At 38.6% G+C, this 17,738-nt stretch overlaps 4 protein-coding genes across 5 annotated transcripts; 3 read left to right on the plus strand and 1 right to left on the minus strand.

Annotated features, from left to right (window-relative positions):
* Window positions 1–169: 169 nt before the first annotated feature.
* On the minus strand, window positions 170–13,431 carry Dpa (disc proliferation abnormal). Its single transcript, XM_076800793.1, has 9 exons — window positions 11,619–13,431; window positions 3,449–3,554; window positions 3,004–3,347; window positions 1,981–2,873; window positions 1,589–1,908; window positions 1,245–1,522; window positions 758–1,158; window positions 473–683; window positions 170–388 (listed from the first exon to the last, which is right to left on the minus strand). Exons 1-9 carry the CDS (start codon window positions 11,766–11,768, stop codon window positions 287–289), a joined length of 2,805 nt encoding a protein of 934 aa, XP_076656908.1. The 5' UTR covers window positions 11,769–13,431; the 3' UTR covers window positions 170–286.
* On the plus strand, window positions 3,812–5,015 carry LOC143361426 (DNA repair protein RAD51 homolog 1). Its single transcript, XM_076800805.1, has 2 exons — window positions 3,812–3,995; window positions 4,064–5,015. Exons 1-2 carry the CDS (start codon window positions 3,903–3,905, stop codon window positions 4,997–4,999), a joined length of 1,029 nt encoding a protein of 342 aa, XP_076656920.1. The 5' UTR covers window positions 3,812–3,902; the 3' UTR covers window positions 5,000–5,015.
* On the plus strand, window positions 5,694–8,902 carry Dppiii (dipeptidyl peptidase 3). Of its 2 annotated transcripts, none has more exons than XM_076800795.1 (4): window positions 5,694–5,765; window positions 6,238–6,535; window positions 6,753–8,496; window positions 8,572–8,902. In XM_076800795.1, the coding sequence occupies exons 2-4, from the start codon at window positions 6,239–6,241 to the stop codon at window positions 8,721–8,723; spliced, it is 2,193 nt and encodes a 730-aa protein (XP_076656910.1). In that variant the 5' UTR covers window positions 5,694–5,765; window position 6,238; the 3' UTR covers window positions 8,724–8,902. The 2 variants fall into 2 exon arrangements, with proteins under 2 accessions (XP_076656910.1, XP_076656909.1); XM_076800794.1 differs by lacking the exon at window positions 5,694–5,765 and adding an exon at window positions 5,778–5,995.
* Dnapol-alpha73 (DNA polymerase alpha subunit B) lies at window positions 8,942–17,592 on the plus strand. The gene is made up of 7 exons (XM_076800797.1): window positions 8,942–9,190; window positions 9,606–9,825; window positions 9,925–9,973; window positions 15,470–15,570; window positions 15,811–16,605; window positions 16,793–17,008; window positions 17,150–17,592. The coding sequence occupies exons 1-7, from the start codon at window positions 9,049–9,051 to the stop codon at window positions 17,466–17,468; spliced, it is 1,842 nt and encodes a 613-aa protein (XP_076656912.1). The 5' UTR covers window positions 8,942–9,048; the 3' UTR covers window positions 17,469–17,592.
* The last annotated feature ends 146 nt before the right edge of the window (window positions 17,593–17,738 follow it).

Below are 17,738 nucleotides of genomic sequence, written 5' to 3' on the forward strand. Positions count from 1 at the left end.
CATTTATCTTTTTATTTACGTTTCAAAATAAATTTTATTCTGTAATTTTATATTAGGATGTATTTGTACTTAAAATTTAATTTGTAGTAACCGAGTTGCCTTATTTTACGATGTATGAACTTATCAAATAACGTTTTTTAAAATTAAAAAATTATTTAGGACATGAAAATATGTTAAAAAGTACATTCTTTATTTTGTAAAAATGATGCGTTCAACACGTTCTGTAGCTTATAATTAGTACGATGATTAAAATAAGTATAAAAATTACAAAAAATATGTAATGTATTTATAATTGCGATATGCGAATACTGCTTTTTCCAACGATTGTTATTAATCCATTGTCTTGAAGTTCTCGTAAAGCATCTTCAAACATATCTCGAGTGATCATCTGATAAAAAATATTAATGTTAGTATTATTTAAACTTTCTCCACATTGTAACTAATATAAAATTGGGTATATATTTCTACTGACCACTTCAGAAGATTGTCTAAGTTCAGTAATAAGTTTCTGTTGACAAAGTATTGAAATTTTTTCCTTGCTTTCGATCAGTTTTTTGATCGTATCACATAATTCCTTCTTCCTTTTTCTGGCTATTGAAGATATGCCAGTAGTTAGAATAGTAATGTCTATTTTACCACTTAGTGGATCAATGGCAGATTGCTTCAGAGCTTCTCTGTGTAATCTATAACACAGAATTAATTATTTAAATGTAGCTTAACTTATTACTAATTTCAGTCGTTTTGTTTCATTACATACCTCCAAGCTTCTTCAACATCTTGTAGTTCTACAATAGGACTCAATCGTAATTTAGCATGTGCTTCGGACAATCTTATCAAAGATTCTAATTGTCTGGGATACGCTGTTATTTGTCCACGACCTTTCCCGACTCTTCTCATGTCAACATAAGCTTGTATCAATCTTTGCTGACTTTCTTCGTTGAGAACAGGTTGAACGTGCTCCTTTGCAAAGACTATATAGTCGCGAACAATGTCTCTCTGTAGTAATTCATCTTCATCTTCTTCGGGGGTTTTGTAATATAAGGATACCATATGAGTTGCAAGTTTATTGTCGTATACATCATTTTGTGGATCCAACATCAAAAATATTAAGTCGAATCGAGAAAGTAAAGTGTGGGGTAATTTCACATTTTCAACCACCTAAAACAGAGAAAGCATATATATGTATATATAATATGTACACAACTAACGTATTCGAAGCAAAGTAATTTTGTTGAATTTAATACAGTTTTATTTTTGTTCCACTGAGATTCGCATGGATTAGCTGCCGCAAGTATACTGGTTCTAGCATTTAATTGACATATAATGCCAGCTTTAGCTATGCTCAATGTCTGTTGTTCCATTACTTCGTGTAATACTGATCTAGCACTCTCATTCATTTTGTCAAATTCGTCGATACAACATATTCCATTATCTGCCAGTCCTAGTGCTCCTGTCTGTAATATTAGCTGTCCAGTCTCTGGATCTTTCGTGACATAAGCTGTTAAACCAACAGCACTGGAACCTAGAATATTTTTTCGCACGTTTTAAATAATGTTTTATACAAATTTCAAAGTCAGTATCGTTTTACCTTTTCCACTGGTGTACTGGGATCTTGGGACCAAATTATAAACATATTGTAGTAATTGTGATTTACTTGTACCAGGATCACCACATAGCAATATGTTAATATCTGGTCGAAAATGTTTCCCATATATTGTAGAAGACTTCCTAGTTCCACCAAATAATTGTAAAATAATGCCCTTTTTTACATCAGTATTTGAATATATACTGGGTGCAATGTGTCTTGCTAGTCGCTCGTATACATCTTTTGTCTGTGATAACATTTTCAAAATTTCAATTCTTTCTGGAGTGAAATTATGTTCCTTGCCATCTTCTTGATCGTAAAGTCTAAATTATGCAAAATAAACCGTTATAAAAAAGAAGTTTTGAAAAATATTTCGTTATTTTGTTTTCCCTTACCGTCTGGAGTCATGTTTCCTAAAGTGAACAACATCGACATATGTTCTGTAAATCGCTTGCAAACTATGCTCAAAATTTGGCTTATGTGTGGCCGCTCTGTAAATTCCAGTAACAGAGACCCTATCTCCAGGCATCACGGCATCTACTAAATTGTTATGAGCAAACAAAATGATGGTATGCGGAGTTTGACCTTGTGGCATTTCATCTGGAGCCTCTTGCAATTTAATCATTTGTTTATCAGAAAAATGGCTGAGATTGTGTACCAAAGTGAACGAATATTTGTGAGTACAAGATGCGCATACTGTAGGTTCTTTTGTTCTCCCTTTTTCAATTTCAACAAGAGTTGTAAACGCACAAACGCTACATTTGAAAAAAGCTTCTCGCATTTGCGGAATCAGTCTTGATACTCTAATTACCATTCCTGGTATAGTAATCAACTGATCAACATCAGAAGGATTCAAATCCCTCATGGATGTAATCTTAGCCACATTGAAAGGTCGTGCTTGGATTTGATGTTCCAATACTGCTGCTGGGAACTTCTCAAAAAATAATTCATTTGCTGCCATGTCTAAAGTTGGTATTACCTCTTGAGGATAACAAACTAATTGTTGATAAAGATGCAGATCAAAAGATTTTATATGAGCACAGTTTACATTCAAGTATGGTTCCTCTAAGGTATGTATTTCTTCCAGCTTCTGAAGATATAAGGGCTCTAATAAATTCATATTTTCTGGTAGTTCATCATTTTCAGCTTCTGGATCAATAAATTGTTGAAAAAACAATTTGAACTGCTCTTTACATTGATTTATAACTACATTTGTTCCCCATACGACCAAATGTGGTCCAGCTGTGTCACTTTCTGATGTTGCTGGTACATTCGGTACTTCTGGAATCTGTTATAATAATTACTTAAATAAAGTATCACTAAAGAATCATAAACTCATAAATATGTTCCCTTACTTAGAAAGGAAAGTATAATACTCTGATGAATAAGACTGTTGTAAGCTTTCATTATTCACTTACTGGTTCTTGTATCGAAAATTGACGCAATCGTTTGTCCGTATTGATATCAGGTCTATGCCGAATTGGAGTGCCACGAATTCCACTCCTTGGTGTTCTAATCGATCCTAGAGAACTAGGAGTACCGTAATTCACTGGCGATGACAACTGCAAACCACTTTCTGATCCAATTATTTGTACTGAATGCTCTGTTAAACGGTCGCCAGAACCAGCAGCACTATCATGTTCAGAAGAAGCAACAATTGTAGCAGCCCGGCTTTCAGACCGTACGTTTCGTTGTGTGCCAGTGGTACCCCATCGTAAAGGAGTTTCCACATTATTTTCATCTCCACTGCGAGTTGCAGCACCTTGTGTTCAAAATGAGTATTGTACAAATATGACAATTAAATAAAATTGAAATGAAGAAATAGAGTGAAGTGATGATAGCGGTAACCTATAAGATACTTACGAGGCGTTCCTAATACAGAAGGAGACCTAGAACCTTGGACTTGTCTTCTAGGAGTTCTCGGGCTACCATTTGTTCCTGATGATCTAGCAGGACTTGACATTATTTTCTACAAATTTTCAAACTGTCCGTATGATACATGAAACTTTGAAACGCTTCTGCAAATTATTTTCCCGCGTTTTTAAATTCTTATGCATTATAAAGAATGGCCTCAGATAGTGGCTGAAGTTTAAGTATAACGACCTCTACTGTTTGCCAAGAAAAATAAATTGTATGCAAAAACTTGAAATATGTCCAGACCACAGACGAGGTATAGGAGTAACTCTACTCGCATACCTCGTTTATGGTGGCGCTGAAACCAATGATTTTGGCGTAAATATGACTTGAAAGCAAGCACTTGCTTAACTCTGCAATTCTTGCTTGTTTACATTTAAGAAAGACAAGATTTTATTAAAAAATGACAGCGGCAGCAACTACAGCCACTCTCCACGAGAGTGACGAAGAAGTTGACGATTATAATCCACAAGCGAAATTAATAAAAACTCTCGAGGTGAGTTTATAACCTGAATGTAAACTGAATGTCTAAAGAACCGTTCAATAAATATATTTACTTTCCAGAGAAATGGTATTACAGCGGGGGACATTAAAAAACTGGAGGAAGCAGGTTTCTACACTGTAGAAGCTGTAGCTTATGCTCCTAAGAAACAGCTGATTGGCATAAAGGGTATCAGCGAGGCGAAAGCGGACAAAATACTACAAGAAGCCTCGAAATTGGTTGTTATGGGCTTTAAGAGCGCTACCGAGATTCACCAAACGCGTTCGAACATCGTGTTTGTAACTACTGGCTCCAGCGAATTAGATAGACTACTGGGTGGGGGTATAGAGACTGGCTCGATCACAGAAATTTTTGGAGAATTTAGGTCAGGGAAAACGCAATTGTGTCACACGTTGGCGGTCAATTGTCAATTACCTATAGACATGGGTGGTGCTGAAGGAAAATGTCTTTATATCGACACAGAGGGAACTTTTAGACCTGAAAGATTAATCGCAGTGGCAGAAAGATATAAAATAGCAGGGGACTCTGTTTTGGACAATGTAGCTTGTGCCAGAGCTTACAACACGGACCATCAAACTCAATTGTTAATTCAAGCCAGTGCTATGATGATAGAATCTAGGTATGCTTTGCTGATAGTGGACAGTGCAACCGGTCTCTACCGAACAGATTATTCGGGAAGAGGAGAATTGGCAGCCAGGCAACTACATTTAGCTAGGTTTCTCAGAATGCTATTGAGAATAGCTGATGAACATGGTGTCGCTGTTATTATTACTAACCAAGTTATGGCACAGGTCGATGGTGCAGCAAGTATGTTCGGTGGAGATCAAAAAAAGCCAATCGGTGGTCACATTCTAGCACATTCGAGTACTACGAGACTCTATTTGCGCAAGGGAAGGGGAGAAACAAGAATATGTAAAATATATGGTTCACCTTGTTTGCCTGAAAGCGAGGCAATGTTTGCTATCAATGCTGATGGAATTGGAGATGTTAAAGAATAATTCTATGTTAATTTTATGTTAATAACATTTTTTATTTGAGAAAATCGAGCTTAAAGTATTCTATCATATCTCGTCTATCATATCTATCAAACTCGTTTTTCTTGACAAAAAATGTCCTGCAAAGAAAATTCATTCTATTTACATATATTTTAACACTACCATTTCTACGACATATTTTTTGTGATTGTACCGTGAATATTGAAATGTCCTGTATACATATTTATTTATAATCAAATACTGTCTCAGTGCCTTCGTCTCTATTTATATATAATAAAGAGATTTAATATTTCTGTTACTCGAAAAAATTAAACAATGAATTTAACATAATTAGGTGGTAATCGTACACTATATAAGTAGAAGTTAATGAAAAAAAAAACAAAATAAAAAGAATACGTTAATTCGTTTTGTGTAAATGGTTAAATAATAATAAAAATGTACGTTTTCTACTTTATAATAATAAAAGATCGTAACGGGGTATGATACCTCGTTGCGAATAAAAGATACATCCGAAGATTCACTTTGTCACTTAAATTTTTTATCTACTAATTTTGTATATAAAAGATGTTATTTTTAAACCAAAATCGGCGCGATAAAGATTGATAAAATTAAAGATAAGGGTCGTTGGGACAACGGATACTGCAGGAGGAAGAATTGGAAAATTGGGAACAGTTCCAGCGTGTCATTCCATATTAGCCACGGTAAAGTTCAGATTTTTCGCTGTGTAGTTTCAGAACTATAGCCTATCTAGAAAATTTTAGTATCTCTGGTATGGCTATTAAATTATATTACGGTTATTTCAGGTTGTTCTAAATTACAAATTACAATGTTCCATTCGCATACGTGGGTTGTTCGTCGGCAGACGATCCTTTTCAAAAAAATATTTCGCGACTTTGCGCGACATTTTCATAACGGTGTTCCTTCAGAAAAAAGCCATATTGAATCGTTTCCATGGAGAAGTAGAAAAATTAAACATTTCAATAAAAATTTTCATTTCTGGTGGGTTATGTGCTATAAATGATTTCTATAACTGTACGGTATATATACAGTATGTGGTATTTACAAGTTCAAAGTAGTTTATTTACTGTCATTGTTTCACGTAACCGTGTTAACCTTAAACACTTTTTTTTATAGAATCATACTCGTTTCGGAATAAAGCATTCGTTTAATTTTGTGTCAGAAACGGTTCTGCCTTCTACTTGTTCAGTTCGTTAATCGTGAATTGTAATTTTATATTTCAGTATGAAACAGCTCTCCACGAAAATGACGGACGAGACTTCTTTATTTACTTTGCCAAACAAGCAGCCGATAATTTTGTTAGAATGTGAAACAGCTTTTAACGCTCTGACAACGAAAGAAAAATTGTATGCGCATTATTTAAGCCAAGCTGCATGGTCCGGCGGTCTTATTGTGTTTGTACAAACTTCTCCTGAATCACCATTGATATTCGCTCTTTTACATAAAATTTTCATAGCAGAAAGTGTGGAAGAATTGAAAAAATCTGCGCTCGACGCCGGTGTTAGCGAAGAAGAATTTGAGGTATATTGATGACAATAAATTTCAATTTTATTTCTGTACCATTAATCTTATTGTCTTTAAAAACGGATATACACAGTGTTCGGCAATCTAAAATTCTCAATCGACTTTTACCAAACATCCTGTACATGTAATGCAAATTATAACTGATTGTAATACAGCGTGATAATATTAATTTATCGTATGAGAAATCTATACTAAATTCTACATATGTTTTCAGGGTTTTCTAGTATACACTTGTGGAATATTTGCTAATGCCGGTAACTACAAGTCATACGGCGACAGTAAAATAATTCCTAATTTGCCCAAAGAGAAGTTTGAGACCTTAGTAAAAGTTTCTAAAGCGTACAAGGATAATTCTAATAGTATAGAAAATATATGGAATAAAATTCAAGACATCACTTACGGAATAAAAGAGAAGCAACAGTCTTTAGGCCTAGGTGATAAAGGAATTACAACTTATTTTTCTGCCAATTGTACAGACAAAGATGCTGATTTGGTCAACGAATTTATGCAACAGAAGGGATTAGAATCCTACAATGCAAGATGCTTTAAAACAGTAGCTTCTGACAACACAAATTCCTACGAAATTAGATTAGCTTCTGTGAAAACCGATGATGATCCTAAGATTACATTGCCAGAAGAAGTTTTTAAGGATTCGAAATTTAAGATCACACGAGGGGATTATAGTAAGCTCTTAGACGCGGTTGTCAATAATTTACAAAAGGCGACGGAGTATACCGCGAACGACAATGAAAAGAATATGTTGAATAAGTACATAGATCACTTCAGAACGGGATCGTTGAAGGATCACAAAGATGGTTCCCGGTTCTGGGTCAAGGACAAGGGACCAGTTATAGAAACTTACATAGGCTTTATCGAAACGTACAGAGACCCTGCTGGCCAAAGAGGAGAATTCGAGGGATTTGTAGCGATGGTGAATAAAGAAGTGTCCGAAAAATTCGCGGCTTTGGTGAACGACGCAGAGAAGTTTATACAGAAGCTTCCTTGGGGCCGTGATTTGGAGAAGGACGAATTCTTAAGACCCGACTTCACTTCCTTAGACGTTCTAACATTTTCTGGATCCGGAATCCCGGCTGGAATAAATATACCGAACTACGACGAAATTAGGCAATCCGAGGGATTCAAGAACGTGTCCCTCGGAAACGTAATTCCCGCGAATATGACGCTGGAGGTGATACCATTTTTGTCGAAAGAGGATCAGACTCTGTTGAACACCTACAGGCTTATCAGTTTCGAGGTGCAAGTCAGTTTGCACGAACTTCTTGGTCACGGAACAGGTAAAATGTTGAGACAGACGGGACCTGATTCGTACAATTTTGATAAAGGAAATGTGAAGAATCCGTTAACGGGAGAAGTGATAGACAAATTCTTTTTGCCGGGCGAAACGTACGATTCGAAGTTTGGTCCAATGGGATCATCTTACGAGGAATGCAGAGCTGAAGCCGTTGGGATGTATTTATGCATGGAGGAAGACGTGTTGAAGATATTCGGACACGAAGGATCGAAAGCCGAGGATGTAATTTATATAAATTGGTTGATGATTTTTTGGAACGGCTGCGCGAGAGCTTTGGAAATGTATCAACCGGCTACCAAGAAATGGTTGCAAGCTCACTCTCAAGCAAGATACGTTTTGCTGAGAGTATGCCTCGAAGCCGGCGAAGATTTTGTTACCGTGGTCCCTACCGAGGATGGCAAGAGTTTATTGTTAACGGTAGATAGGTCCAAGATTCGGACTGTTGGGAAAAAAGCGATCGAAAATTTTTTAACGAAATTACAAGTTTACAAAAGCACTGGCGACGTTGAAGCGGCCAAAGAAATGTACGAGAAGTATAGCGAAGTACCTGAAGATGGACCTCTTCCATGGGCACGTTGGAGAGACATTATTCTTGATCATAAAGAACCGCGGAAGATATTTGTACAAGCAAATACATTCCTAAATGGTATTTACTTAAATCGTTATTTATTTTTTCATGAAAATTTTTCATTATGCTAATTTGTTCGTTAACTTAAAACAGGTTCGGATGGAGTGCAACTGAAGAATTATGAAGCCAGTTTCGCCGGATTGATTCAGTCTTGGGTGGAAAGATTCCCTTCTCCGGAAATCTCGCAAAATCTCATTGATTTGTGGGAAAAAGATAAAAAACACTTTACGCTTGACGCTAACTAATTCGGCCATCGGTAAAACTACGCATCATTGAATTCTTCTTTTTTAATTATACGTGCTGTAATAATACGTGTATGTACGAATGAATATACATACACATAACAAGATTACTAGCTATAGGATTTGATAATGTTCTCTTTTAGAATAATTTTATAAAGAATAAAGCATGCATTTGACTTATATCGTCGTATTTATTTTCCAAACTAAAATTCTGCCCTGAACCTTCAACAATTTCGAAGAAAATATACTCGGCATAGAGATTTTGATTTTTTTGCAATTACTTCGTCGAGAAGGGCAGAGAGGGAGAAAGAGAGTGACACAACTGCGCATGAGTAGGTACTATTCGCTGAGTTGGCGGGAAAATACCGAAGAACGTAGTTCGCCGGACAATATGGTGTCGGAAAAGACGTTAATTTCGTGTTTCTGTAATTTAGGCTGCGATGATCCAGACAAACCTGTCGTCGACAGATGTAAGTTATTTATTAAGTCAACTATTTTCATTATTAAATTATTACTATCGTAATTTCTCGTGCAAATAGATTTTTACCAATGACCGATTGATAAGTTCATCGACGAATAAAGTTGAAATTAACTTGAAATCTTGATATGTGCCCATTGCAATTACCTATTTCTGCAATTCTTTGTGTCATTATATACGATTTAACACACATTGTATATATTTAATATGTTTAAACGCGTCACTATCTTTTATAACCTAATACAAAGAAAAATGTCTATAGTATATACATATAATATTCATACATATATGTGTATTACTCGTATAATGTTTTCAATAGTTGAGTTTTATATATATATATTTTTTTTATTTATCTACGTAATTATTAGTATTTAAGTTTGAACTTGAAAAAGAATATTTTAAATTAGGTCTTCAGCTTTGCCATGATTATGGTATCGATGAAGAAGCATTTGTTGAATTATGGGTAGCATACAGTGTTCCACAATCTCTAAATATTAATCCATCTCTCGATGATCTTGATAAATTCGAGAAAGAGGAATTAAAAAATAATAAAACAGATTCTGATGAAGTGGTTCGACACGCAGCATCAAATATGGAAAGTGATGTACAAAATAATGAAGAAATCATGTATCCTTTTATGCGTTACAATTGAAATGTGTAATGCTCCATTTTGTACAATTGCTATATGTTTTTCTTACATGGAACTGTCATATATTATTATAACAGTAATAATGTGTTAGACATATATAGTACTGGACAACCTGTTTCATCGAAGGTAAGTCCCTTTCACTTTTAATTCATTTATTTTATATTTCTAATCATTTTTAATTATGTATTCGTTCAAATCACGGTAGACCACCGTACAATACGGTCAAAAAAGTTTTAAAAAACCATATATATAATACACGTATTTTAAGTGGCAGTGGGTGTACAATTTTCTTTAAACAATTTCTCTGTCACTTTATTCGAGGACTTCCTGTATATTTTACGTCGAAGTATTTAAGGGATATTTATTATTTTTATCGCAAAAAAAAATAATTTAACTATTTCAAGTAATAGCTACGTTTAAATATATTTCGAAAATATTTCACTCTACATATTTACCGGCTACAATTGTTAGTAAGGCTTTAGATTTTCGGTCTACGCCGACCTATTGTTAAACTTCGAACAGGCTACTTTGATGATTTCAAAAGCTGCCTGTTCCCCTTATTCTCTCTTTCAAGAGGGAAAGGTCTCCACCCCTGTAATGGCCTTCCGACAATGTTGCCAGATTTATGAAACCACTCGTTCGGTACGAGAAGTATAAACTATTACGTAAAATACAATTGTTCCATGGGATCGTTGCTAATCCTCTGAAATAATTAATTCGATTGCATTCAAGGTTTTATAGAGATTCGACGCGATCGTAGCTTAAGCGAAATAATTTATTAAACTTCGAAAGTTTCAACGAAGAATGATCTATGCCAGAAACCGTTCCTCAGAACACGATATAGATTTTCTTTGTTAAAAATGGTTTTCGATTTTTTCAAATTCGCAATGAGAAACAGCTAGTTTTCACGAACACGTTCCGTAAGTGTACAAACAAAAACTCTTGTATTTCCGCTAAACGTGTATCGCGTTTATTTTACAGAAAGACAGTTTTTAATAACTTAGAGATGGCAGTAAAAATGATAAAAAGTTACTAGGTTATCGTGAGAACAACGTGAAATTGTTTTATATCGTTGAAACAAGGATGCGTTCTATGTGGAACCTCAACCTTGGCATTGCAATGATTTACTCGCTTTGGCAACGCTGTCTCACATTCTTTATGGTCGATCTATGGTCTATAGTAGCAATGACGTAAGATTTCTACCTGTGAATCTAATTCTTCGTGAAACGTTTAGCTTTTCGTGTAACGAAAAGAATGTTCCATAGCGTTGTATTTCCCTCGTAAAATACGGGTACTTCGTTTCTTGAACGATTCTCAAATTTTGAAGTAGTACGATCCAGTTTATTGTTCGTGCAAACATGAATAAATCGTTCATTTTTTATTTTACCTTCTACTATCTCCGTCGTTTGTTAAAATTTATCCAATTATAGAACAAATTACTGTTCAAAATTTCAACCGCATCAATTAAACTCTGCAAGACGTAATTCGAACGCATTTTACATAACTCAGTTGTATTTTTCTTCATAGCAGTAATCGAATTCGTCGTGGATTTAGATTCGCAATTTAATTTCATAATTTTCTAGTCGGTGAAAGACTCGCGGTCTAGTTAGATCGTACGTGTTAATTAGTCGATTTCGTAGAAACTCAATTTCTTTGTTGAAAAGTTGTAAAAGTAAGAGCAATTTCAGCAAAATTACGACGTTACGTTATCGAGAGGTTCGTTAGAGCGTGCATTGTAAAAGAAAAAATTCTTGTATCTGGTCGAGCTTACGATCGACGTCGAGCGTTTACGGTATGAGTGAAATTTCCGACTCGATTCCCAGGCAGGTGGTTTCTTCTGCCGAAGTGAAGCGTCGTTGTAGGATCTTGCCGAGGCACCGTAATTCCCGCCAGAAAAATCGTCCAGGTAGATCGCCGCCATTATCCCCACCTTCCTCGTCCCCAGTCTCCCACAAAGGACACGGTCCGGTGGAGGGGGATAGTCGGATTCATTCTCATTGGCGGAAAAAAGATAGCGTTCCTGGTTCGAATCACGTAGAGAGGGATTCTCCTTCCATCTCAGAGAGCTGACCAGATTTCTTCAAAGGGTACGATTTCAGTTTTCAAGGACCCAGACTCCATTATCATCCTGATGCGCGCGTGCGCTCTCTCTCTCTCTTTCTCTCCCCGAAGAATATTTTCAAGCTCGAAATGGTCCTTCGGTCGCGTGCTTTTCCACTAAATTATTTTGAAAAATTCGCGGGCAGTTCGTGGAATCGATTATTCTCCGATACCCCCGCAATAATCGTTACATGTGTTCGAATATCTCGATGGCGTCGAGTCGGCGACGCCACGGACTGTCTGTCAGCGCGTCACGCGGATTCTTAGTGTATCGAGTGGTTCGCCGCGCCGGTTAGTTGTGTACTCATGTATAGTTCGCTTTCGTCCGCGAATTGTGATATTATACACCGTCTTCGATTTCTCAGAGAATCGTTGGTGCGCGGACGAGCATGTTGTAACCGGGGGGGAAGTGTTCGAGCCAGTGCATTACATCTTGAAACGGTCGACCGGAGCGTCGGCCATCATGGAATCCGATTTGTGTGAATTTCATACTCGAAAGTCATTCCGCCAATCGTACAACGCCTCGCGTCACGGCGACCTGTTGCTGTTGCTGCTGCTCGTTAGCCGCCACTGTTCGCGTTTCTTTTCGCGTTTTCGGTTCGGCTCGGCTCGCCTCGCCTCGGCACCGTAGAAACCATAGTCGTTTAGACCCAGTCTCGTGTCAAACGATCAAGCTCGAGGGAACGGAACGTAACGCCACGCTTCGGGTAAATCTTTTCTTTTCTTCACGGGACGCCGCGAACCATAGTTTCTCTCTGTAATCGTGAAACGGTAGAAATACTCTCGCGCATCCACACAATTTATGGATAAAACCAGCGCGCTATCTTTTTGTACACATGTTTGAACGCTGGCTAGTGTGCGCGCAAAGGAGAGAGAGAGAGAGAGCGAGAGAGAGAGAGAAAGAGAGAAAGAAGCTTGTAATTCCGCGCGTGTGTGTATATATATGTATATATGTGCGTGTGCGGGGACGCGCGCGAGTGCGAATGTCGTCGACCGTTCCTCCGTTGAGTCCTGAGCGTCGCGTCGCTACAACCTGTTGCTTCGATCGTGTCACATGTTGCTGGTTCTCTCTCTCTCGTGATTTCTCACGCTAAGTGTGCAATCTTCGTTCGACCGAACAACAACTCGGAAGGTAGTAGACGATCGGTTTCTCGAACACAAGATTTTTCTGCACGCTCGCGCTGCATCGTATTTCCGACTGATAATACCTATTTTCTTCATACAGACACTTATATGTATACTAGACCAGTGCACGTATGTATGTCTGGCTGTGGGGGTAACGTGCGTACACGATTCTTTTAAGATCACGCATAATCTACGGCAGTTGTATCTTTTTCGCATTAGATATTTAGCGCGGGTTGATTTTTTTTCTTCCTCTAAATAATCTCCACAGAAAAGCGACAAAAAAAATTGCGTAAAATGACTGTACATACAGTCGGTCACAAAAATCTACTTGCGTATCGTGTATACGAAGTATGCTAACAAAGGCTTCGAAACATTTGACGGCGTTTTAACCAGAACAGTAGTATACAGAAGTTTCTGGGCAGTTGCCACAGATTTGATTAATTATTGTACAACCCTCTCGATTTTACAATAAATTTCGTCTCTGTTTCGTAATTTAGGGAACCGTCGCGGTTTCTCAGAGTTCGTTTCGTTTGAGATTAACAGGTTTTTTTCAACGTCCAGGAATCGTGTAAAATCTTTGTTGTTAAACATGTGAAATTCGGTGGGTGTGTGCAAACCTCTGCAGCCGATATAAAACGTTCAGAAGCGATTTTTTGTCGCGTTGCCGGGGCTCGCTATAATTTACGAATCAGGTACGTTCCGGGTACTATCTCGCGTTCTACGAAACACACGATAATGAGACGATTAAACATGGTCGCTTGGTATAGGCGAGATTCGCGGCTGGTTGCGTATTTGTTTCTGAATCGCGCCGTACGGATACGAATCTATAATACGACCATTGAATTTCTTAGAGGTTTACTCGGTCGGGAAGATCGGTTCCTTAGGGAGTCGCTCGCGTCTATTAATTAAGTGCAATTGGCCAACAACGACATACGCTCGCTCCCTCTCTTCTTTCACTCCGCGTTCGTTCGAACCTATGGCACTCTCTCTCTCTCTCTCTCTCTCTCTCTCTCTCTCTCTCTCATTGATTTTGCACGCGTCGTGAGAAAAATTCGAGAGGCTCTCTTCTTCGAGGGGAGAGAAGAAAGGATCGATATATCGAGGCTCGAAGACCAATTCGAAATCTCCAACGGATTATTTCCGTGGTTCGGTCGGTCGGTCGGTTACAACTGTATCTGGTAAAAGCTTCGTGTTATTTCCCACGGTATCTTTGTCGAGAACAGTGGGGCGAAAGATTGCCAGGGGCGGTTAGTTCGCGGAGAGAGGGATAGAAGGAGAAATAGTCTGTTCTCGGTGTGTTATTCGTCGGGCATGATCGGGGTGGGGAAGGGGAGGGGAGGGGAGGACAGAGAGCTAGGCCTCGCGGTGATCGACCCAAAGTTTTACATGATCTGGTACAGCAAGTATCGTTCGCTATGAATTTCCCCGACACTTCTGGTCGCCCCTTCGAACGAGACTTATGTAACGGCGCGATTCCGTGAGTGTAATTGCCCGACACTTTTCTTCGACTTGTCCTTCCAATCGGAGTCCTTCATATGCAATCGTTCGTTTCTTTCCTCTTGTTTTCCGTTTGTTACGGAAATATTTCATTTTTACCATCCTTCTCTGGGTTCTTCGATTTACGGAACAGAAATCTGAGAAACATCAAAATAGAAATATTTTGTTTAAAACTAGGCGAAAGAAATGCGAACCGCAGGGGTTGGTAAACTCGCGGAGAAGATTCGGAGAAAGTATGTTTTCATTCGAATTTAATGGTATTGAACGCGAATTACACGAAATGGTCTGAACTTGATTGAAATAATACGTAATAAAGGCGAGCGGCAAGATCGGTCAGGTTAACAACAGTTAACCCTTCTTGTTGCGATGAACTCCTGAACGCAAGCCACTGTTGTGACTATTTATATTTCTCCGGCTGCGACGTTATCGGTTCAAAATCTTCCCTTGACGTTCGTTCGTTCGTTCATTCAAGTCATTTGCCTTTCGAGGATTACCAACGGTCGGTGGTAATAGGTAACCGACGAGGAGGAAAGAGCAGGATGCAAAACGTCCCTGGATTTGCTGAATGAGTGAAGGTCTAGTGCACAGATGATCGAGTTGTGACTAGATCCACACTCATTAAGCACGTTCAGGACCATACATCGCAACCTTACCGACGATACTCCAGTTCACGTATATTATGCAAAATTTTGTGCAAACCGAGGACGATGCGAAACAGATGATTCCATAGACGAGTATGAATGTGGTGCACGTTGCATTCCATTTCGTGACTAGATACATACTCGTCTACGGTGGTCTGTTTTTCTCTCGGGACTTTCTACGCGAAAAACTTTCTTCACTTTTCATTTGATCCTTCGGCGGCGTTTGTCTCATCTTGTGTCTTCTCTTTTTCCTTTTAAGCAAATTAAAAGAGCAAGAAGTCCGACACTGGAAGCGGGGAACGATAGTAAATTACGAGCAGTCACCCAGACTTTTTCACCATCGACGTACACTGCCAAAGCGTAAGCAAATACACAATTATCAAATGACGATGCGAAATTGTTTATCCCTAGACGGCGGATCTTTGTGCAAAATCAATTTTTTTTTCATTTTCTTTCTTATTATGTTCAGTAGGGCAAGGGACCGGATTGCTGTGCCTATTAGAGATATTGACATAAAATCCGCAGTCTATTTATCGCGCGACTCGACCGAATATGTAACGGCATGAACATGTGATCGAATTGTTCGTAATAATGTTGCAGAAACTTGCCGAATCGTGCTCCGAGTGTCAACGCCAGAGGCAAAGTTCTCCTGCAGTTTGGCCGAAACGTAGAGGCTTGGAAGAACCAGAACGAGCACGATGTATCGATCGGTAAAGCCGAGAATCCCCATGTGCCGAAAGATGCGGTTTACATGTACGAGATGTTGTCGAAACAAGGGGCCATGCTTAGCGACAGGTGTGAAAGTTTCGGCGAGCGACTCTGCTACACTTGGAAAGCGATGGGACCTGCTAATTTGGACACGCCTTACGTGAGAAACGTGATGTCCGTGAGCCAAGTACCGTTTAGAACATGGGGCAGAATATCGACCTCGATCGATAAATCAACCGGGAGGAAGACCGTTTTGCTGGAAGGTTGCAGAAGATCGAAAGGCGACAACAATGCGCCTATTGTCCGGTTGGATCTCGGCGGGATCAGACACTATTCAGTTTTTCCGGGGCAAATAGTTGCGGTGGAGGGCACCAATACGGCGGGGAACGCTCTGCTGGCGAAAGAATTGTTCGTCAAGGGCCACGCGCCGCTCGCCGAACCGCCAAACTTTACGGAAGATCTGAAAGTATACGTTGCGGCTGGACCGTTTACACCCTCTGACAATTTGAACTATCAACCCCTGTGGGACCTGATGGAACGCGTCCAGGAAGACGAACCACATATTTTAATACTGATCGGACCTTTCATCGACTACACGCACTCTGAAATTAAAAAATGCACCTTGAAGGACACTTTCCACAACTTTTTCGACAAAATTTTAGCGAAAGTCATGCATTGCTTGCAAGGGTATAGGATTTGTTATTAACCCCGCAACGACACACTGGAGTCTCTCGGACAGAATTTTGTAGTCTTGAATTACACCTGAAAGTATTTTAGGGAATTTTTTAGTCCGAGATAATAGTGTGCCTTTGCAAGGGTGAATATCGTGCTAGTACTTTTCAATTTCTGATTGCTATTAATTTTTACAATGCAGGAAACGCACGCGGGTCATAGTAGTGTCCTCTAACCGTGATATTCATCATGATCCAGTTTACCCAACGCCAGAGTTTACTATTTATACGAATAAAATTGGATCGAATGTTACGAATCTGTATTCGATGCCGGATCCGTGTATAATAAATGTGGACGGTTTGCATATAGGGGTAACTTCTGTCGATATTGTCAGGCATCTGGGACAGCACGAAGTATCGTAAGTTGAACAGAATGTCTGGGCCGCAAGAGCATCATGCATTGCATCATCGATCGAAAATTCAATCGTTAATTCTATTAAGCATAGTCCAAGTCTGGTCTGAGCGACGCGATCAGAATTTTAATACAGTATCTTTTCTAGAAACATCTCTGGCATGGATCGATTGGGTCGTTTAGCGGGCCACGTGTTGTCTCAAACAACATTCTACCCTTTGTATCCACCTGTTGCCGGTTTAAACCTTGACACAACACTTTGGAAAAAATATGGTTGCTTCGAAACACAACCGCATATCATGATTTTACCCTCCGACATTAAATACTATTGCAAAGCAGTGAACGAATGTCTTGTTTTAAATCCGGAACGATTACAAAAATACATCTACGCGAAACTGTGCATACGACCGAACGCTAACGGGAAATGGAATCCGAACAATGTATCCTGCGAGATCGCAAAAGTTTGAGAACTGATCCGTTTTTATTTCAAATACAAAATCTACCTTTTACGTAGTACAAAAAGTTTATTTTTTATTTGGTTTCGCTAAGATTTGGAGTGCAGTTAATAAAGAAAATATTTTGTAGTTGATAGTTTCTGATTTTCCGTTATTTTGTAATGCTTTTTTTTTCTTTATTAGAACGTTACCTCGAAGGTCTTCGATCACTGTGACGGTGATGGAATTACGTTGGTTTTCCGTTAGAGGTTAGCACCGGATATACTGATGGGAATGTGATTT

The sequence above is a fragment of the Halictus rubicundus genome, chromosome 15, assembly GCF_050948215.1.
Source record: "Halictus rubicundus isolate RS-2024b chromosome 15, iyHalRubi1_principal, whole genome shotgun sequence".
Lineage (NCBI taxonomy): Eukaryota > Metazoa > Arthropoda > Insecta > Hymenoptera > Halictidae > Halictus > Halictus rubicundus.

What these genes read in the sequence shown, in the direction of transcription:
- Dpa (XM_076800793.1), bottom strand. Translation starts at nt 11,768, where the DNA reads ATGGCGGCGATCTACCTGGACGATTTTTCTGGCGGGAATTACGGTGCC. An exon ending in GTAAACGCTCGACGTCGATC is followed by an intron (nt 3,555 to 11,618) that starts GTAAGCTCGACC and finishes GAAAATTTGTAG; the next exon opens with AAAATAATGTCAAGTCCTGC. An exon ending in AATTTTCGATACAAGAACCA is followed by an intron (nt 2,874 to 3,003) that starts GTAAGTGAATAA and finishes TTATTATAACAG; the next exon opens with ATTCCAGAAGTACCGAATGT.
- LOC143361426 (XM_076800805.1), top strand. Translation starts at nt 3,903, where the DNA reads ATGACAGCGGCAGCAACTACAGCCACTCTCCACGAGAGTGACGAAGAA. An exon ending in AATTAATAAAAACTCTCGAG is followed by an intron (nt 3,996 to 4,063) that starts GTGAGTTTATAA and finishes TTTACTTTCCAG; the next exon opens with AGAAATGGTATTACAGCGGG.
- Dnapol-alpha73 (XM_076800797.1), top strand. Translation starts at nt 9,049, where the DNA reads ATGAGTAGGTACTATTCGCTGAGTTGGCGGGAAAATACCGAAGAACGT. An exon ending in CAAAATAATGAAGAAATCAT is followed by an intron (nt 9,826 to 9,924) that starts GTATCCTTTTAT and finishes TTATTATAACAG; the next exon opens with TAATAATGTGTTAGACATAT. An exon ending in GTCATGCATTGCTTGCAAGG is followed by an intron (nt 16,606 to 16,792) that starts GTATAGGATTTG and finishes TTTACAATGCAG; the next exon opens with GAAACGCACGCGGGTCATAG.
- Dppiii (XM_076800794.1), top strand. Translation starts at nt 5,823, where the DNA reads ATGTTCCATTCGCATACGTGGGTTGTTCGTCGGCAGACGATCCTTTTC. An exon ending in AATAAAAATTTTCATTTCTG is followed by an intron (nt 5,996 to 6,237) that starts GTGGGTTATGTG and finishes TTTATATTTCAG; the next exon opens with TATGAAACAGCTCTCCACGA. An exon ending in TTAGCGAAGAAGAATTTGAG is followed by an intron (nt 6,536 to 6,752) that starts GTATATTGATGA and finishes ATATGTTTTCAG; the next exon opens with GGTTTTCTAGTATACACTTG.